This window comes from Myodes glareolus, chromosome 21 (assembly GCF_982192425.1).
Source record: "Myodes glareolus chromosome 21, mMyoGla1.1, whole genome shotgun sequence".
In the NCBI taxonomy this organism is placed as follows: Eukaryota; Metazoa; Chordata; class Mammalia; order Rodentia; family Cricetidae; genus Myodes; species Myodes glareolus.
Genome location: NC_142046.1, coordinates 21,607,991 through 21,629,738, shown reverse-complemented (window position 1 = coordinate 21,629,738; position 21,748 = coordinate 21,607,991). Strand labels below are relative to the sequence as shown.

At 49.2% G+C, this 21,748-nt stretch overlaps 1 protein-coding gene and 1 long non-coding RNA gene across 5 annotated transcripts in view; one reads left to right on the top strand and one right to left on the bottom strand.

The window, feature by feature from the left end:
• Pax8 (paired box 8) overlaps nucleotides 1-21,748 on the bottom strand; it is a 59,066-nt gene that overhangs the window by 11,601 nt on the left and 25,717 nt on the right. The window contains exons 3-9 of one of the 4 annotated variants that reach the window (XM_085681206.2): nucleotides 13,530-13,695; nucleotides 11,481-11,681; nucleotides 10,140-10,228; nucleotides 9,642-9,767; nucleotides 9,212-9,387; nucleotides 4,896-5,016; nucleotides 4,205-4,411 (exon numbers count right to left, since the gene is read on the bottom strand). In XM_085681206.2, coding sequence (XP_085537332.1) covers nucleotides 4,205-4,411; nucleotides 4,896-5,016; nucleotides 9,212-9,387; nucleotides 9,642-9,767; nucleotides 10,140-10,228; nucleotides 11,481-11,681; nucleotides 13,530-13,695 — 1,086 coding nt within the window. The remainder of the gene's footprint in view (nucleotides 1-4,204; nucleotides 4,412-4,895; nucleotides 5,017-9,211; nucleotides 9,388-9,641; nucleotides 9,768-10,139; nucleotides 10,229-11,480; nucleotides 11,682-13,529; nucleotides 13,696-21,748) is intronic. The other 3 variants (XM_048426147.3, XM_085681207.2, XM_085681208.2) reach the window with 3 other exon arrangements.
• On the top strand, nucleotides 8,924-12,793 carry LOC125394976 (uncharacterized). The gene is made up of 3 exons (XR_014998865.2): nucleotides 8,924-9,351; nucleotides 11,427-11,567; nucleotides 12,560-12,793. It is a non-coding gene; the product is annotated as an uncharacterized LOC125394976 (long non-coding RNA).

The window sequence follows — 21,748 nt, the reverse complement described above, 5'->3', positions numbered from 1 at the left end:
CTCAGCAAGAAAGATTTCTGAATCAATGGCCCAAAAAGACCACTGAAGACTTCCCCTAATAAAACCTGGCCCTCCTGGAAAGCCAAACAGGACACCGCCCTACGCAAACAGTACCTTCACAGACTGTCTCAATAGCCCCACAAAACTCTCTGCTTCCATTTCTTTTATTTAAAGAAATATGTATTTGTTTCTGTATTCTATGTCTAGGGGTGTTTCGTCTGTATACGCATCCTCACACCAGAATAAGACCCCACAGGACTGCAGTGATAGAAGGTTATGGGCCACCACGTGGGTGTTAGGAACTGAACTCAGGCCCTCTGCAAGAGCAGCGAGTGCTCCTCTTTGCTGAGCGTCCCTCCAGCCACTCTGCTTTAGCTTCCGAAAGAACAAGATTCTGTAGTGTGGGAATGCAGCTGAGCAGAGCACTTGTGTGGCTTGAATTTAATGCCCAGGATTGGAAACAAACCAACCAACCAACAACAACAACAAAGTCTTTCAGAGAGCCAAAATCTTGAGCCATATCAGGCGTGGTGATTCACGCCTTTAATCTCAACACTCAGAGGCAGGCAGGATCTCTGTGAGTTCCAGGCCAGCCTGGTCTACAGTGAGCTCCAGGACCACCAGAGTGACGTAGTGAGAACCTGTCTCAAAACAAGAAATAAAACAACAACAGAGAACCTTGAACAATCTACGAAAAAAACAACAGAAGCCACCGGTTGGAGATGGACACACCCTCTGGCCAGACACACCCTCTTCCCCATTCTGTTTTGGAGGCTCTTCACAACCAACGTCTCTTTGCTATCCAATTCCACCTCCTTGGCACTTCCAGTGGGGGCCTCTTTTTAAAATGTTGACATGGGCATCAACACAGGTTGGCAGGCTACAAAGCGGGGTTCTCTAGGAAAATTCTGGAACCCCAGAGCTCTTGGTAACTATTCTAATCAGGGGAAGACTGCAGGAGCAGAAAGCTACCGGCTAGAGGAAGGAATCCAGAGGGGGAGAGGTGATTTTAGACTATAGCATCTGGCCCCTTTGATGTCTGCCCTCTGTGCAACCCCCTTTCAATGCCTTATCTTGTTCTGAGAGCAAGGAGAATTTATGGCAACCCAGAAATCTCTTTGGCAGGACTAAATATAATTTGTCCAGCAGGATGGAGGAGGATCCCAGGTTCCTTGATGATAAAAACCTAACTGCAGCTTTCCCATCCCCTGAGCTGAAGTCAGCCTCAGAACAGCAAGGACAAGGATGTCCTTGATGTCGCTGTCCCGGCCAGTGGGTTGGAATCCAACAGGCGGCCGGGTGGGTAGGTGGGTGGTGGTGTTTTAAAGGGGACTACCGGAAACTGAAGGTAAATCTCACTATTGCCCAAGTGCTAGTGTTTCCTGTTTTTTGACTGAACCAGAAAAAAAAGCCGAGGCTCAGAGAACAGTCATTCTGGAGACAACACTCACAGAACCCAGGGAGGAGAAGTCTGTGAAGCAGGTAAAGGAGGCTCAGCAGGTGGCAGGGTCACAGAGAGGAGGGGACTGGGAAGATCCAGGCAGGATGGAGCTGGCTAACTTCAGAAGGAGAACTCCTGACTCTCCCTCCCATCCTCCTTTCAGGCAGAATATCCTGGGAATGCCTTGCTCTCTGCCTCCTCCTCTTTCTCGCAGGTTTAGCCCTTCCCCTGGTTGGTAGGTTAAAGTTCCCGGGCTCCTAAGCTTAGTCCGTTTCTAACATTCCTCCACCCCTACATGTTCTCGCGACCTCATGAGGACTCAGTCAAGCGATAGACCCATTTTGGGCCCATTTTGGCCAGCCCTCAGGAAGGAACAATCTGCACCGGTCCCCTGAACTCAGCTTAAACACTAGCAGTCACCTGCTTTGTCCCTAAGCGGAAGATCTGGGCTTGGCTCTCTAAACTCCAGCCCTCACTTGCTTCTTGCTCTTGGATCCCTGGATCCCAGATCCCACAAGCCTGTTCACCCTAGGCTCTTCTTACGGCCTTTGCCTCAATACTACATTTTAACACTGTGGCCAGCCATTCAGGAGTGATCAGGTCACAGATCAGATCACAGCCTGGCTGGGGGATCACCTGGCTGAGGGTCTTCTAAAATACATATTTGGTTACCTAATGCCTGGGTGACCAACCACCTGGTATCTGTTGTCAGCTGCTTTAGCCCATGGACTGGATGACCTCCTAGTCCGGTAGCTGACTTGGAGGGCATGTCCACTAAATAAACAGACAAGAGAAGCATCAGCCCTGATTATACGTATTGACAGGGTTACTTCCAACTTTAAAAGGTGATAGAATGGGAGAAAGTGTGGGGCTTTGGGGCGAGGAAGTCTGCCCTAGGCTGTTCTAACTATAAGCTGTAATGCAGCCTGTGTCTCGGGGTGGTGGTGGCACATGCCTTTAATTCCAGCGCCCAGGAGGGAGAGGCAGACACATCTCTGAATCCAAGACCAGTCTAGTCAACTCGGTGAGTTCCAGAACAGTTAGTGTTACACAGAGAAAACCAGTCTCAGGAGAAATAAAAAGAAGAAGAAAAAAAGGAGAAAAGAGAAGCCTGTGTCTGTGACGATTTGTCTATACTTCCGGCTACTGTCTGTCCTTCTCTCTCAGCCAAGACTCTGCAGCTCACACAGGAATGGCAGACCTGCTCTGGATCACGTGCCTGTTACCCTCCACGTCCCAGCCTCTCATCCCCATGAGGCAAACAAGCGAACCTTGCTCTGCAGCCTCTGTGCCCCTACAAGCACAGAACATCTCTTCCCCCCTCCTCCAGCTCCCATTCTGTGTCCTCCGGCTGACATAATTTCACCCAGCTCACAGGTTTGTGCCTTTTAATCACTCTGCTCGAAACAAATGAGCCATCTCTGCTGACTTCACTCTCCTGAAATTTCAGACCCCAAGTCAACACTTTCTCCCTTTCTTCAGACTTCTTAACCGCTGCCTCTCCGCCCTCACATTGCCCGTCTCCCTCACAGGGGTGCGTGGATGCACAGGGAAAAGAAAAGCTACCAGCTGTCAGACAATAGAACATGCTAAGCCGGGACTTAGGTCACAAGGCCTTCAGAACCGCTGAGGCAGTGGGAGCCAGAGTCACACTGCGGCGGCTTCTCAAGCCTGTGGGCCTCTGGAGGCAGCATTCTTGCTTCAGACGGAGCTACTCCGCTCTGGTTGGGACACTCGGCGTTGGCAAAGGCTTTCATTTCAAATTGCAAGGAAGATGTAGAATATAAGAAAACTACTGGTACAGATGGCCTAGACTGCCCAACTCTGCGCTGTCCCTGACCGAGTCTCCCTGCCTCCCTCATCACCTCTCAAGGTGACGGGACCAGGGAGCAGGAGACAGGAAGGCATGCCCTCTGTCATGAAATGCCCAGACTCAGATGGAGACATCTCTCTTCACACAGGAGGCTTCCAATACTCTGTTGGAAAGCAGCTCACTTCTTTTCTTGGTTCTGGGACACCCCCACTCCAGGGCCCCACTATAAAAGTCAGTCAGATATCTCAAGACTTTCAGCTGTCTCTGCCTCTGCCCAAACCCCACTTGGATGCTTTCTGACATTGCTCAGGTCCTGACTTGTTGCGATAATGTCCTGTTTGGAAGATCCAGTTGGGATCAAACACACGAGAGGTCAGCCTTTATTCTGTTCCCATCTGGAGATTGTAGTTAGACCCCTCTTCCCCTTGGACTGTTTCCTTTATCAGGATATAGAGGTTTGCTCCAGACGTCCTTAGCCTACTTCAGGCCTTAAGCCAGAACAAGAACCTCAACACCTTCAGCTGGGAAGCTGTGCCAGTCACCAAAACTGAGGGAGGCCTTCAACGAATGGTGCTGACACGCCCCGGGCGTGGAGCGGGCCACAAATGGTGACCTTTTCTCCCTCCACATTTTGTCTTTGTTTCTTTTTGAACCTACTTTTAAAAAGTTTACATTTTACAGCACCTAGCTCCTTTGTATGCGTCCCTATTTTCTCATAGGCTTTTGAAGTGATGTCTCCCACTTGCTGGAACCCCCAAAATGACTGTTTTTGATTCCTAACTTCTCCCAAAAGGAAAGAACCATGTGATGAATAAACTAGAGATTAGGGTGGCAGTGGGCTAGATTTGGGCTAAAGATGGGACTAGCCTCAGACCGGAGGGCTTTGGGATGGCCTTGATGAGCTCCCTCCCACCCCCGACACGACAGAGCCCGGGACCTCCCTGTCGTACCTGAGAGGAGGGCCTGGCCCGTGAACTGCCCGTACACGGAGGCAGCATGGGGAAAGGCATTGAAGGGTGGGACCGAGGCACCTGCTGGGCCCCCAGAGCCGACTTGCTGCAGATCCAAAAAGGCGGAGCTAGATAAAGAGGAAGGGGTGGAGCTAGAACTGGAGAGCTCTGGGGTTTCCTGCTTTATGGCGAAGGGTGAATGAGGATCTGCCGGAGGGAGGGAGACAACAAGGAGAGAGGGGTGTGAGATGATGGGGCGGGAACATGCACAAATCAAGCCATGAGATGGGCCGAGGGGGTGGGGACAGGCAGGCCTGGCTGCTGTAGGAGGAGACTAGGATGGGGAGCCAGGGCTACACGGTGTTCCTCAGATGGAATGAGATGGGGGAACTGGAGGCTCTACCGCCCTGCTGCGCCACCTGCCGGTGTAGATGGATGGGGCAACTGAAGTATGTGTGTACTCAGCCTCTCCCTGCAAGAGGGAGTGAGGAAATCCAGGGGGGCCAAAGACCGAAGGCACCTTCCCTTTGTTCCACTTTGAGGCCCAGTCAACATAACCCACTTCCTATCCAGGTCAGCACCCCAAACACCTTCCTCCTGCCAGCCAGACACTTCTGCCTTCCCCTGCCCCAAGCCCATCCTGACCCTCACAGCAGGGTCCAGATGACTCAGGAGCCTCTGGGCATCCTACCTGCCACCACCGGGTAGGTCTGGTGAGTCGAGAGGTTGCGTCCCAAGGGTGTATTGGAAGGTGTCAGGGTGGCCTTCCCATCATCCAGGGCACTGTTGAGTAAGGGCAGTGGGTACAGCCCCTGAAGAACAAAGAGAAGTCATCAGCGGGGAGCGAGGCCCCTGAGCAATCCTGTCTTCCTTCTGGCCCCACTGCCTGTCTCTGAACTGGGCGGCCCCAGTCTCCCCAGGAAAAGCTCCCTGCTCATTGTGCCTTCCTTCTTGTTCACTCTTAGCTCAACACGGCATGTTTGATGGGGTCATAGTCTCCTGCTCAAAGACCTGAAAACTCTTCAGGAGCTGGCTTGGAGTTCCCCTTCCAAGCTTCAGAATAAAACTCAAGGCCTATGGACAGCATAGAAACCCAGGTATGTGATGGCGGCAGCCATCAGAGGATCATGTCCTGATTGGCTGCTGCTGTCCTTCGTACCTCTTCATATGGTTAGGACCCATAAACAGGACATTGTCTAGGGCTGGAGCAGGGAGCGGGTGGGGCTGCTCAGAGACTCTCCGTCTACCAATAACTGATCTGACTTAGGTAAGAAAGGCAAGTGCAGAGCTGAAGACACTCCCGCCTTCCCTGGGGGGTGGGGGGTGAAGCAAGGATTCCAGCTTCGGAGCTCACACTACCAACTGCTGCCCCAGACTGATGGCAACGATCACTCCTTACCCTTGCTCATATTTGGGCTTTGCTGCTCTCGTTCCTGCTGAGCAACCCAGCGATACGAGCCAGTAAGACTATGTCAGATTTGCATTACACGCGCAAGTAACAAACATTTAGTTTGGCCATGAAGGATGCACAGGATTCATTTTGTTTCAAGAATTCTATCAAGTACCTGGGGTCATCTTCAATAAGAGCTTGTTTCGACTCCTCCTGGTGTTCCCTGGTATGAGATGGCTCAGACACTCTTTGAGAAAATAATTTGCTAGGCTAAAGACATGGGCATAGCCTACCAGCCCCTTGGCTCCCTGATGCCCTTCCCAGGGAAAGACAGCTCACATCCACTGCACACACCCAGGTCGTGTTGTGCAGCTCACAAAAGCACTATATGAACTGTTGTATGACTGGAATCAAGGAGTGTTCCCTGGTTACATAACAGTTCTGCTGATGACAACTGCTTTCTGTAATTTCCACTGAGCTCAGTTCTCCAAGGAGTCACAATGCTTTCTGGTTGCACGCAGGGCACTTTTGGAAGCTGCAGTCAATTCTGGAGGCCACCAGGGCACCATCAGCATGTAGCAGCAATTACGGACTAAACGGCACTCTGGCTCCATTCTTCCAAGGGGGCCTACTTAGAGGCAGGGTGGAGTTGCTCAGAGTCGGATTCTAATGAAACCAAACAAAACACCTAATTTCTAGAGAATGTAAGAAAAGTTGGAAATGTCTTGTGAATGTGTGGATTTGACAGTAAAACACTCACTTAAAATCAAACTTCTGTTCCAAATTCAGGCCAAAGGGGAAAGGAAAGCTAAGTAGCTAGAGATTTGGGTGATGTTGCGTTTAACATCTTAAACATGCTGGTGATGACTGGATTATTTTTTCTGGGCTTGAACTCAAATTGGGGGCAGGAGAGCATAATGATTCAGAACTGAAATGACTTAGGGTCTTGATTCGGCAACAATCTGTCGGAAATTGTGGTCTGTTTAAACTCTCTGAGCCTTGGGGTTTTTTTTCCTCCCCTACCTTTATGGATGGGGTCCTAGAATCTACTGCACAAGATTGATTAAGTATTAACTGTAATTTTAAATAAAGTGTTGCTTGGCCCAGAATACTCAGCAAGCACAGATGTTCATTCAGCAAGAAGTGATGATAGATGTATTTTACTATGATAGGAAAAGTCACTAGCTGCCACATTCTTGGCCTGTCTTCAAAACAGTCTCCCTCATTCTGTCGACTTACACGGTGATGGACTTAAAATATAGAGGAAGAGCTACACAATTCCTAGCAGCACCCAGGGGTGACACTCCTATGAGAAATGAGGTCACTTTCGCCCTCACTGGTTTTTCAGAGGAGAAGTGTATGTCTTTGTCTCATACAAAGACCAGGTATGAGCATCTGCTTTTACCTCGTCTCCCAAGGACGCCAAGCTTTATGTGCCTGGATGAAAGACCACGTTCCTTTGGGTGGCACAGACACAATACTCAGAAGAGCGAGGCTCAACCTAGGGGCTTTCTGCCCCTCACAATCCAGCCTGATGAGTCAATGAAGGCCGGAAGGAAGAGCTGAGGGACACTGGGCTGGGCTTCACTTTACTCCTTGAGGTTGAGGGGTTAGAGAGATTTAATGACTTTCAAATACTCTTGTTTTATTTAGTCTTTACATAAGAACACTATGGCACACACCATTAATCCCAGCACTTGGGAGGCAGAGGCAAGCGGATCTCTGTGAGTTTAAGACTAGCCTGGTCTACAAAGCCAGTTTCAGGACAGTCAAGACTACACAGAGAATCCCTGTCTCAAAAAAAAAAATGAAATTCATGGAATTGCCATGTCAAACATTGGTAAGGAAGGACAATTCATATGAATGAAACTAGGGTTGGCAGCTTTAAACTCTGCAGTCATCGGCTTCCCCAAGTCCTCGCATGCTCCAGGTCCTGAGTAATCCTCATGTAAGCTGAAAAGGTAGGCTGTGTGGCCACCAAGTCTCCTGTAGTTCTATGAGTCTCTCATCCAAGATCCTCCATGCACACCCATCAGCATGGCCCAAGGGCTCACTCTAACCACATAAGGTCCTTTGGAGGACTTATGGATGAAGCCAGGAAATGGCTCTAGGACCTAGTAGATACCAGGGGTCTCCTCAGTAGGGCTTCATTCTTCTCCAAGGGAAACTAGTATAGGCACATTGCATTTTGCTGGCTCACCACCATAGAACAAGCTTCCCGCAGGCTCAACACTTACCCCCTGGAGCCATGCTCTGATTCTCAACAGTGCACCCAGGCCCTCTGCCTGGGTCTGCTGATAGCCAACTTTGTCTACACTGTTCACAGACTGTCATAGCCAAGGCTGATAAAAATCACTGACGCATATTGCCTACCCAGCTGTGGGGGTTGGCGCAGGGCCAGCAGCCCAGCCACTCACTGGCAATGTTTCAACTGCTTGTTAGCATCAGCATTGTCTCCCTCAGGTCTTAAAGGTGTACTTATAGGCTTGCCTCAAGCCAAGAGGACAGATAGGTCATACCCCGAAGAGTTTCCTGAGCTATTCGAGTAAATGGGAGAAGGGAGACAGACTTTGGAACCATTGACATATTAAACGTATCTCAGTAACATAATCATTAGCACTATGAGGTATTTGTTGGCCTCAGCGTGGAAATATTCATATCTCTGTCTGCTTTGTAGAGAAGCTATCCTATTATAACCCATTTCTCCATGTCTAAGATCTGGAGAGAGAAACCCCCTGTAGCTTGTGTCTTTAGTGTTCTTGATTTCTCACTTGATTCACTGGTTCATTCGTTTGATATACCTTTGTGGAGTAGCCATTAAAATCCTGGGCTTGGGATGTTACTCAAAGGGAGAGGGCTTGTTTCATGTGTGTGTGTGCGAAGCCCTGGTTTTGATCTCCATCACCATAGGAAAGGAAATAATAATGAACAATAACAATGCTAGACTCTAGAGGCAAGAGTGGGGTGGCTCAAGAGGCCACCCTGTCCTTAAGACCCCTACCCATGAGTTTATTAGGGTGAACTGTGAAGTCAGTAGAAGCCATGTGTGTGAGACAGGAAGGATGACAGGGGCCAGAGCCGTGAGTCACAGGTGGGGGCAGGGACAAATTCGTGGAAACGGAGATTGAGCTGAGTCATTGCAACCAGCTGGTATTTTTCCAGGTAGCGCAGCGAGAAGAAAGGCTTCCTGCAAGGAGGGCACATGGTGTACCAGGGCAGAGAGGTGTGAATGAGGTCAGTGTACTTGAGCACATGAGTCACCCAGAATCCTGGGCTACGTAAAGGGAGAGACTGGAGGTGGGACTAGGTGTGGCATTGAGGTCATCATAAAAGGGTGTGAGCCTTAACTCCAACTATGGGTCTGATTCTATTGTTGGAGAGAGCCATGGATGGCAAAAGGAGCCCTGCACCCAAGAACTAGGTTCAGAGTTCAGTTTCGGGTTGGGAGAAGAGGGCATCAAGACATCTTGCGAATAAGGCATGCATGCGGCTGGACACTGCATCAAGTGTGTGCCCTGAGCCCCTAGGAGCAATTTGGACTTGCTTTGATGGCTAGAGTTCATGCTTTGCTCTTGTCCTTGCCTAACCTGCCTATATTCTGCCCCCCACGTTCTCACCTGCTCGCCTTTGGTGTGGCTGGGGGAGGCGTAGGCCTCCGAGTAGTGCTGCCGCTCAAACGGGCAGTCGAGCGGCTCGAGGTGGTGCTGGCTGAAGGCGTCCGTCCGAAGGTGCTTTCGGGGACCGCTGCTGCTGCTCTGTGAGTCGATGCTCAGCCGACAGCTGTCCTGGTCACCTAGTGCCCCCCGGGCAGGCAGGAAGAAAGCTTTCAGGGGACCCCTCTACCAAGTCACCAAAGTGGCCAAAGCAGAGGAGCAGACGGGCTGAGGAGGTAGGGGAAGGGCCAGCAAGAGGAAGGACCCATGTGAGTAGGGAGTGTCAGAACCCTACCCAGTCCTGGGACAAAGGAAAGCCTTCTCTTCCTATTAAAGCTGGAGCAGAGTGGTATCCTGTGTCTCATATCACCCACAGGTTCCCCCAAGAACTCACTATCATCCATCTTTCTCTTGTTGTCACCGCCAGGCTGAGCGATGCCCAGGAGCCCGTTGATAGAATAGGTAGAGCCCAAGGAATCCGACTGGGGTGACTCTGGGGGTGTTACGGCTGAGCTGGGGACTGCAAAGGAAGGAGAAGGGTCAGAATGGGAGACGATGCTCCCCACAGCCCCTGTTGCCACCATAGGTTCAAAGCCGCAGGCCATGCTGTGGCCAGAGGCCCTGGAAAGCTAGAGCCTTTCACTTCCATGGGCCTGCTAGTGCGAGGGGTTCCTAGAATGATATTTGTCTGAAGTGTGCCCATTCCCCATGTTCCTGTGAGTCTCCCAGGAGCGTGGAAATAGACTTGATCTCAGGGTCATAATTCAGTCCGCGTACAAACATAGGAACAATCGTATGTTTTCGTGTGTTTGTATGTGTCTGTGCCTACATGGGTGTGAAGACTGGGTCTACATTCAAGGGTTTGGGAACAGCCAAATCCCTAAACACTCACTCAGTGTGTGTCCTGGGCTCAGAGACTTGCTGGCCACGCAGCTGTCCATGGGGAGGTTGAAAGGTTGCTGCACTTTGGTTCGGATGATTCTGTGAGGGAGCAGAAGGCTTGTTAGAGAAAGAGGATGAACTAGGAGCGGTGGCTCTCCAGGATCCTGTCGCCATGACAACCCAATTAGATGTCTTCTGTGTGTGTCTTCAACTCAACAGTCGACCATCAAACTAGGACCGCACCTCATTCTTCATACCTCTTTCTCCGTGTCATGTGTACTCGAAACATGGAGCTCTCAAGGCAGAAATACAGAGGTGGCTTAGCAGGGTTTGTAGATTTGACCTGGATAGCCTCCCCGGAATTGACCCTGTTCTGTATCTCATTGTTAACACCTGAGTGTGGGCCGCCATCTGCTCTGTCCTTCTAGAGTCCCGGAGTGACCCACCCCACATATTCTATCTAATCCGTTTCAGTCGAGGGAGCTCTTTCAAGTACAAATAAGCTTCCTGCTTAAAACACACTAAAAGAAGCCCACCGTGCATGCTTTAAAGGTGGGAATCTGTTAAGGTGACCACAGACTTCTTGGGGACAGCTTCTTCTGCCACCTTATGCTCAGAATACGTCAGGTGCTTCTTGTCTCTTGACTGACTTGCTTTCATCTCCTGCGCAAGCTCTCCTTAGCCGCGGGCTTCCGTAAGTAGTTGCTGAGTTTGCCTGGCAACGCTTTCCACCTAGTTAAATCCCACTCACGGCTTCTTACTTAGGGAAAGACCTTCACGATTTCCCGAAAACAAGTTACCATAGGCTCTCCCTCATGTCGTCAGGCTCCTAGCCCCTGCCGGACAAGTAGCTGCATTTTTGCATTGTCTTTTTTGGGTACCCTGTGTCTGTGTTCCCATTAGATTGCAAACTCCACAAGGACAGGGATTTTGTGTTCTGGGAACTAAAACGGAATAAATGAATGAATTATACATGAGTGAATGGGTGAGTACATGAAGGATGGAGGCAGGGAGCAAATGATTGAAAAAGTGACCAAGTGACCAAGTACTCCAATGAGGGCCAGGAAGGGATCTACTCAGGAAGCTCCTTCCACACAGTACAAGAGAATAGGGTGTTTAAGGAAGGAAGCAGGATACAGCACAATATAGTGTGGGGACAGAGGGAGGCTCCATAGCATGAGCAAGAGAGGGTTGGGAGAGGTGACATGTGCCAAACCCGGGAGCTCCTCCCTGATTCCTCAAAGTGAAGCCTCTTCCAAAACCCCTACTCTACCCAGGCCATTCGCGTCTCTTACAGGAATCTTCCAGAGCCTTGGGGTCTAGGAGGGCACCGGAAGCTGCTGCCTCTCACCTGTTGATGGAGCTGACACTGGGCACGGTGTCATTGTCACAAACGCCTTCTGCCAGGAGCCGGTCCCGGATCTCCCAGGCAAACATGGTAGGGTTCTGCCGCTTGTAGTCCCCTATCTTCTCCACCACCTTGGGGGTGGCCACCTTGGGCTTGGAGCCCCCTATCACTCCAGGCCGGATGCTGCCAGTCTCGTAGTACCTACTCCAATAGAGAACCCCCCCAAAATTACCCGATAAGCAGGTGGGGCCTTTAAATAGGAACCTGGTCAGCACTTCTGACCCCTTTGGATCTCCCAAAGAGAGGTGTGGGAGTGAGACAGGCCCCTCCCCCAACACTGGATTTCTCTCCCACAATCCACTTCACTTGTGTGGGTAGATTTATGCTGCTACCAAAGCAACACCCCTCTGCAAAGACTTCATCCTGGGTTCTCCGTCTTCTTCCTCTGGCCACATCAGGAAGCATGCAAAGATCTCCCTTGTAAGAAAGGACACTGGGTCCAGGCAGTGGTGGCACACGCCTTTAATCCCAGCACTCAGGAGGCAGAGACAGGCAGATCTCTGTGAGTTCAAGGGCAACCTGGTCTACAGAGTGAGTTCTTTTTTTTTCTGGGTTTTTTGAGACAGGGTTTCACTGTAGCTTTGGAGTCTGTTCTGGAACTCACTCTGTAGACCAGACTGGCCTCGAACTCACAGAGATCCGCCTGCCTCTGCCTCCCAAGTGCCGGGATTAAAGGCGTGCGCCACCACTGCCTGGCCCAGAGTGAGTTCTAGGACAGCCAGGACTGTTTCACAGAGAAACTCTGTCCCACAAGAAAGAAAGGAAGAGAGAGAGAGAGAGAGAGAGAGAGAGAGAGAGAGAGAGAGAGAGAGAAGAAAGGACACTGGAGAATCACAAGCCTGCAGAGTTTCTTTCCTCCCACCCACCTTCTCTTAGCATAGTTAATTCCGCTCCTTTGCCCTCCTGGCCTCACCAGGGAAGCCAGCTGGAGTCCCTGACCCCTCTACTTTCTTGCTGGGTCACCTTTGTCCTGTCCAAGTCTGAGCTGTCCCCTCACCCTTTGCCCTCTGGTTTTCTACCAGGTTCCATGGTTCAAGTTGAAGCCGCTTCTCCCAGACTCTAAAGTCCAGCCTCACTTGGAATCCTTGGACTGATTCAGCCCCTGAAGATGAGTCTCCTCCTCCTCCTCCAGAACCTATCCACCTCCCAACTAGCTGACTGACAGATCCATGGCTTGGTCAGGATGCCCTCTGGCCTCCTGTGGTCTTCTTTGGTCTCTTCTACCAATGAATAAACGCCATTGTCATCACCACTCAGAGCTCGTCTCCTCTCTGGGAATCTGCAATCATCTGACTAATACTCTCTCTTTGGCCCTAAGAAAAGGCCTCTCTCTTCCCCCTAATAATTTCAGGCAGAAAGCCAAGGCTCTCTATGGTCCATTAGCTCAGACCCTTTACTTCCTTGAAGTCGAGTTTGCCTTAAATCTGCATAGGGTCAGTGTGTGATGGGTTGGGGAGTAAGGTGGACAGGACATGGAACTTTGGAATTTCCAAATTCTCTACTTAAGGATATTTCCGACACAAGGGTCACAGGCTTTGATAGCCCTTGTCCTTCTGAACCTGTGCCCTGTGGTTAGAATCACGCGAGTGAGGCGGAGGCTACGGATATACATGAATGAGTCCATTCCCTCCTATTGTCTGTGCTGGAATCCAGACCCTGACCTTCTTATTTATTGTGAGGCTTTAGAGTTCCCCGGCACAGCCAGGGCTGTGAGCCACCACGCAGAGCCTTCCAGATTAATGCTTCTCATTCCTCCCCATTTCTGAGCTTCCTGGACATCTTACAAAAGCCACAGGCCTGGCCGAGAAGCTGACTTCAGTAGGGCTGGGCTGTGAATTTTATCAAGCGCTCTCGTGGCTTCTCTGACAGACTCTCTGAAAGTTGTGTCTTGAAACACGTAAGATCGCATGGTACGTGGCCCGCAGCGCTGAGGTTGGCCAGAGAAGGCAAGGCTTGTGGGGAAAGGTGGTGTGTGGTCAATCTCGTGCTTACCTGCCAAGGATCTTGCTGACACAGCCATGGCTGACACGGAGTTGGCGCGAGATATCACAGGGCCTCACGCCCTGGTGGGCCAGGTCCACAATGCGTTGCCGGACAACTTCCGGCAGAGGCCTGCCATTCACAAAGGCCCCTCCTAACTGATTCAGCCCTCCGTGGCCTGAAAAGACAGGATTGTCAGAGACAATTGTCAGAATCAGTTGCTAAATGTTGGGTGAGACGCAGCCGTGAGTAGAAGGACCGCGTGTGACCATGTCTGGGCACTCCACGGTCAGTTCCACCAGCGCTCCCTCCACGTGCTCCACCTTGCTGAGAAACACGCCTTCTGGGAAGACTGGCACAAGTGGGATAAGCAGCTCATCCCATCTGGCATGTGAGGACTCAAAAGGAACACATCTCTTGTCTGGTGACCTGTTAGATCTGCTCCATGTCCTCCAGAGCCCAGCCCTTTACATCAAGCCAAGTTCTGTCAGTGTTCTCTTTCTCCCATTTTTCTCCATCCGCAGACACGAAAGGAGAGAAGGAGTCAGGCTTTTCTTAAGTTGATACACTCAGCTCACTGAGTGACACTGGAGAAAATATCTCTCCTCCCCCTGAAGTTCCTTTTCTTTTCATTAAAATGAAGGCGCAGGATGAGACAAGCCGTCTTTCCCTTTGTCTTCCGCCTCTTAAACTGCAGAACCTTTTTTCCCCCTTGGTTTTTCAAGACACGGTTTCTCTGTGTAGCCCTAGCTGTCCTGGAACTCACTCCGTAGACCAGGCTGGCCTCAAACTCACAGAGATCCTGCTGTCTCTGCCGCCCGAGTGCTGGGATTAAGGTTGTACGCCCCCTCACCCAGCTATAGAGCCATATTTTGTAACAAGAACACAAAAGAAGTGCAGGAAAGAATATCTGGCTGAGGCAGGTCAGAAGGATCTAGGCCCTGTCTGTGGCTGTCTCGCCTGGGCAACTCCAAGTTTTCTTCCCTCTTTGACAGGCCAGAGAACTGAAAACAGCAAACAGAGACCTCACTAGGAGACATCCCATGAGTCCAGTAGCCTCATGTCAGGCTGGGGTGGAGGCAGTAGAGTAAGTACATGGCAAGCCAAGCCTTAGCTGCTTCCCTGATTGACCTCTCCCCTCTAGACTGAGTCTGTACTTCATTCTGATCACACACAGCTAGTCAGAGTCGTATCTACTGAATGCCTAGTGCGTGACAGGTGCTTTAGCAGGTTCTGAAGTTCCAAGGTAAATACAGCCATCTGCATACTTGCACCCACCTGACAGGGCTTATTACAGCAGGGGCCTAGACCAGCTAATCAGCATCCCTCATGACCTTTCCTGGAATCTCCTGCTCAGAGAGGTAATTACTGAATCCGTAGACTCGGCCAGAGACGCACAGAGGGGTTCTCAGAAAAGTTCAAGCTGAGACTCATGAGAAAGAAGCGCTAGATGAGAGAAAGGAGATCCTGCCTGAGTCACGGGAATAGCACAAGCAAAGGTTCTGAGGTTGAAAGGGTGGGAGTCTGTGAGATTTGCGATGCCTTCAACTCTACGATCCACAGCGGGTTAGTTTCAGAGCTGAGAAGTCCAGTTTCCAGAAGACCGCAAAGAGCTTTTCAGTGGCTTGATTGAGTGGAATGACTCAGCTCATGTGAAAAGCAGCCAGGATCCAAACAAAGCTTAGGACTCCAAGCCTTGCTGCCGCTGTATGGATCCTTGATTGACAGCTGGAGCTGACCTTGTCTCTGCAACCTTAGGATGACAGTGACTTTGCCTAGGCATGACTAGCGTCTTTTCACACCAAGGACTGGATCTGGCCATCTAGCTTAGCATGGGAAGGTCTAAGAACTCTAGAGGTTGGTCGAGCAGAATGAACTGAGCCCAAATGCTCAGGACTCCCTGAAGCTTACTGCAAAGCAGCCAGTATTGTGCAGGGAGTCACAGCAAGTCAGCTGTAAGAAGGGAAAGTTGACACCAGGCCAGTGTGACCAGTTAACGATATGTATGGACAAGGGTAGGAAGTGTCTTTGCTGGGCACACTGTGCCCATTATCACCCACTGACTTAGCACATTCGAAACCACCTCCCAATTCCTCCTCAGGGACTCATAATGTCTTCAACAGAACAGATAATTTCCCTTGAAACAAACAAACAAACAAGGTCAAAAACCTCTGTCCCAGGCATTAAATCAAGAGGAAAAATGCACTGGCTACACCCCAAGCATGGGGGACATGGCAGTTCATCTTCCAGGCACAGCTTCTGCCTGTCCTGTTCCAGGCCACCTGCCCCAGTGAATACTTTTACTTGAATTGTACAATGTCTCAGGGACTTTCAGTCCAGCCCAGGCGATGGACAATATGGCTCTTGTCTGCTCTTGAACTTGTTCCTCTGACCCCTCACTGGCTATGCTGCCCTTAGTGGAGAAATTGGCCCTCACTCCCTCATCGTTGCCTTTTGACTCCTTGGGGTTTGGACACCGAACACCAGAGCACATTAGACAGCTATGTACAAGACTGTTGGCAGGTCTACTTCGTCCCCACGTTCCAGAATTTTTACTGCATGAGGCATAGATCTTTGCACTATAATCGCTCTCTCTCTGGAAGTCAGATTTCATACAGAGAGGAGTGTCACAAGTCGAGCATTTTGCCTGAGAACAAAACAAAAGGCACAATCTACTCATGTGGTTCTCCAACAGACATAGCACAAACTATGTCCTAAATTATCCTAAGGGCTGATGCCGAATCCTGGAAACCCACATCCTCAGGACCATACTGAAGCTCACTGCACAGTGACCAGCCACATCTCTGGCCCCCTGAACTGTGACTTCTCTGGGGAGTTATTTTATCGAGGAAGGACTTGAGACAGGTTTCTGCCTTGACTCTCTAGGTTTCAGTCGTATCATGTGAGTAGATTTGGTTGTTTGTAACTTTGGCATGAAATGGAGCTTGGCAGAATTTCTCACTGTGTCTGCCGGTCACTGCAATGGGAAGGTGGGGTGGCGGTGGAGAAGCGTTTCTTTAACCGAAAGCCTTGATAGAAATATAAAGGTCTTCATTATAACATCAACATGGTTGAACGCCACTACCCTGGCTTGTCCCTAACGCTTGGGTAGTAGTTCTCCAACTCCAACTGAAACACACACCAGAGTCACAAGAGGGTTTATTGAAAAAAAAAACCCATTGAAGACAACCTTGAGTTTTTAAATCATTTGGTCTAGGGTAGAACCAAGAATCTGTGTTTGTCAGAGACCCACAACTGTTCAGTGTGAAGAGAATGTGTTTCTTTGGAGTGTTCAACCTAAAATGGGACATGTATATAATACCCTCCCCTCAAGGTTCAAAGGTCTGCGCAGAACGGGGAGGGGCTGGTGGTGGACAGACTGTGAGACAGAGGTGGTGGATGTCTTCCTGGACAGAGCAGAGCAGCTGCACATAGGAACTCACCCGGATGATGACATCATTCACAAGACCCGCACAAACTCCAGCCAGACAAAAGCCCAGCCTGGAAGAGGGAAAGAGAACAGGAAGCCCCAACCCTGGCGGGGGATCTACTGGTATTTAACTGCCGACAGGAGAGGGGATGTCAACTCTTCAATGGTATGACAGCTGGTTCCACTCCCAGGAGTGGTCGGCCAACACAAACTGGACCCAAATGAATTGATGAGCATGCGTGCACACACACACATATACACACACCACATGCATGCATACACACACACAAGATGGAGGAGGAGAGAAATGATCTGGATAGAATTGGGAGAATCAGATGAATCTGATCAAGATTCATTGTAGGAAATTCTCAAAGAATTAATAAAAACTTTTTAAAATGTGTGTTTCTAAGAAGTTTCCAGACTGTGTAAGTGCTGATACTGTGGGCCCACTGGTTTACGCTGGGCATTGGGCAATGGCTGACAAAACAAACAAGGTCATATTCTCTCTTCCTCCAACCTTTTCCCAAGAATTGTAATCATGACATGAATTTAATGCCTTTCGTTTCAATTCAACACCTATTAGCAAAATGCCAATGGTGACTCGAGTACAGAGCCCTGTATGTGTAACCCTGAACAAGGCATGAATGCTTAAATCCCTTTGAGGGGACACAATCAGATTAATTGGGAACCTCCATGTTAAGGTAGAAGTCCCTTGGAGGAGCACACAGGCAGTCAGAGAGGAATCAAAGGAAGGACTAGAAAAAGATGAAACAAAACAAAACAAACAAAATGACCACAGGAAGTAGGAAAAGGTTCCTGGCATTAAGTCCTGGTGCTTTGACCAAGTAGAATGCCATTTGCCGCCTCTATAGATCATGCATGAAAGAAAGATTGGGAAGAGCCAAGTGGCTGCCTATGAAGATGGCCTCTATGGGTTGAGGTTTTGAACTGAGTTCTGTTATGGAAGGGCCTTTGTATTTTCTGTGTCCGGTGTGGGGGAGTGGACTTCGCTAGGTGATTCACCACCACATGCCCAGAGGTGGGTGCAAGCTTCCTTCCTGCCCTCAGTGAGGGGCTGATGCCCACTGTAACTAACCTCCTTTCCTTGCTGCTTTGTACTTTATGGACAGGTGGGCCTTAAGGTCGGAAGCCAGTGGTTAAGTAGGAGCTCCCTGGTTGGTCCAGAGGCTGAGTGGAGGAAAGCATAAATCAGGAGGCAGTCTGAAGCATCCTTAGAAAAGGCCTTTTGTATGTCTAGAGGACTGTGAGTGGGGAGAGGGGAATGTGTAGGAGGAAGCTTGGCTGGATATAAGAAAACTCTTGAGTATGGAGGTCTTCAGATAGGGAAATGCAAGCTTCCCTGATCAGAGAGGAGTTTGCTTGATTGTCAGGCTCTAAAGCTTTAGGTGACATTTGCAATAGAGCAACCTTTGTGGGGGGGAGGGAAATGACCCTTTCAGAAGGTCCAAGGACACTGGTGATTTCTTCTCTACTTAAAAGGCTCTAAGAAATAAGGACGGGAGAATGAGACGGAGACCACTTGAAGCTCACATTGCATGAACTGATGTTGAACACTTAAAAGAGGAGCACACCTTCCCTGCACCCACAATCTTTTGCACCCTGACCCATCATCAATCACTGACTTCTGACCAGCTGCTTTATCTGTTTGATTTCTCTATGCATTCCTCAAAGGAATAAGCCAAGGCTGTGTTTACATAGCACCCGACTCGGGGTCCCTGTTGTGGGACCCTCAAACCTCATTCCACAGGTACTGTTTTGCTTTTTATCATCTTGATTCCTTAAAGCTCCGCCCCAAAATAACAATAGCTCAATGTGCTGTGCTGTGAAAAACTGATGTGACTGTCTGGGGATTTTTTCCCTTTAGCTCCAAAGAGAGTCAAGGTGGGTTTGACTCTTTGGAACCTTGGCAAGGCTGTACAGTAAGAGATGCAGAGGCTGCCTTGGGGTACCCTTCAAACCACGCTGCTTCCCTTCCATGAAAAATAAGCCTTGTTGATACTAATGAGTCTCTGATGTTTTCAGTCTGGTGCTGCCCTTCCCCGGGACGCTGGCTTGCAGGTCCGCAATGGCTCCAACCTCCCAATCTTTCCCTCTTGACTTTATATCTTTATGGAATAAGAAAATCCAAGAACTTGAACTGTACCTGAGGAAAGTGTGCTAGTACCAAGCCGGTACACCAGATCACTTCAGATCATAAGGTTATGCGCACATCAGACCCTTGTGTTTAGAGGCATCCAACCCTTGTGTCTCAGGGTCAGCTATCTCTCAAGCCTCATGCCTGGCATGTGCTTAAATGATGGGGAAACTCTGTTAATCAATCACATTGAATTGGGGGTGTGGCAGCCTGGGCCCCAGGGAAGAAAACCTGGGGATCCAGGTGCGCTCATTTGGACATCGGAACTTTTAATCTGGTCACGTGAGTTGCCCTGTTTTCAATTATTAAATTATATCTGTTGTTTTGAGCTGGTCTACTTATTTTAGCGTACCGGTCTTATACGCCTTCACTTAAACACTTCGTGGTGTGTGGGTTGAGGGTGACAAACTCTCCCTCTTCGAAAGACACCCATATCAATCTCCTGGTTCCTTATATGAGCAGTGTAAGCGTTTCATTCTCTCCATTGCGGTACATCCGTGTTTTCTCTTCCCACAACGTCTCTCAAAACCCAGTGCTGCTCTGTCTCTGCACACCTTCACTTCAGCCCATTCTTAGGGTTTTACCTACAACCCATCTTTACAGAGCCCTGTGAGCACAAAGGAGCGCCCCTTCCCCTTTGCGTTCAGCTTCCTATGAGAAAGCTCTTAAGTAATAAATAATCACTATGTTGCCAGCCGCCGCCCCAGGCCATCTGGGCCGATGACTACAGCCCCGTGTTTACTTAGAGGCTGCCCCTTCCCCTTAGACTGCATCACGTGCTGTTTTCTACTGGCGTCTCCATCACTGGTCTTCGGCTACGGTCAGTGCAGATGCTGCCTTCGGGCCTTTGCACATGCGTTTTCCTCCGCTCAGAACTTCTGTCTTCTTCTTTTGTCTAATTAGCTCCTGTGTACCCAGTAGTTGAGCCAGGAGTCACTGTCCCAAGGACTTCACTTTTTGTTGACAGACTAGGTTGAGCCTCTGTTTATATGTTTTCCTAGCATTCCTTACGTTTATTGCATAGCGTTCATCAAAAATGCAGCATCAATCATGATGGTTTTTTTTTGAGGAACTTGTTTAAAAATGATGAGGGAAATGTTCACAGACAGGAAAAACTGAATGAGGAGAAGGGTGTATGGGATGACCCAAATATCGTTGCATAATTATATAAGTGAAAAATGACCTTCATCTGTTACCAGGCTGAAAGCCACATGCAATCAAAAGTACTTCTGTTAAGTTTATTGTTAAATTATGTAATATATTAAATAAATATTTCCCATATGAATTATCCAACTGCTTTGAGCATCTTCCATTCTCCCATACAGAATACTCACCAGACTGCATCATTTCTATCCCTAAATATTTATACCAATATCTTCTAGCTGCCTTCAGCATTCAAAGATCCACATATTTGACATTGTCTTATTCACTATGACATAGCAAGCATTTTCACTGAAGTGAGAACATAAAATTGATCCCTACCTTCATGGAGCATATAGTCCAGCGACAGAGAGTCTAAGAAGAGTTATTCATTTGCCAAATAAACACACAGACAAATGTTTGATTCATATGTAAGATTCACACAAGGAGACAACGGATGCAGAATTAAAGAATAATGAAGGGGGAATGAGAGATGGAATCATTTCAAGGTGATCAAGGAAAAAAAAATCCTGATAGCTGACACATAATCCACATAGGCAGGAGTAGAATCTGGGCTCATTGGTCTCCCTCCTGCCTTCTCCATACAACTCTTAGTTACACAGCTGAAAATCAGTACATCCGAACCCATGTCTGCAAGTACCACTCCCATGTTCATGTCTGCATGTACCACTTCCATGTTCATGTCTGCATGTACCACTCCCATGTTCATGTCTGCTTGTACCACGTCCATGTTCATGTCTGCATGTACCACTCCCATGTTCATGTCTGCATGTACCACTCCCATGTTCATGTCTGCATGTACCACTTCCATGTTCATGTCTGCATGTACCACTTCCATGTTCATGTCTGCATGTACCACGTCCATGTTCATGTCTGCATGTACCACTCCCATGTTCATGTCTGCGTGTACCACTCCCATGTTCATGTCTGCGTTACCACTCCCATGTTCATGTCTGCGTGTACCACTCCCATGTTCATGTCTGCATGTACCACTCCCATGTTCATGTCTGCATGTACCACTTCCATGTTCATGTCTGCATGTACCACTCCCATGTTTGTGTCTGCATGTACCACTCCCATGCTCATGTCTGCATGTACCACTTCCATGTTCATGTCTGCGCGTACCACTCCCATGTTCATGTCTGCGCGTACCACTCCCATGTTCATGTCTGCGTGTACCACTCCCATGTTCTTGTCTGCATGTACCACTCCCATGTTCATGTCTGCGCGTACCACTCCCACGTTTAGGAATATATGTCCTAGTATACATAATTGCTTACCATTTTTGTCATAGTACCTAAGTCCTGCCCTGAGTCCTCATTCGTGTCATCCCCCATGCCTGGAGTTCCAATACTTTACTTTCTCCTGAATGATTTCATTTATATCTCAAGAGTTACCTTCCTACAGGAAGTCCTCTGTGACGTTTCTTGCCTGCTCTCTCTGGCCTTTTCCGTTAAAGGAGTCAGGGTGAAGCTCTGTTATTAC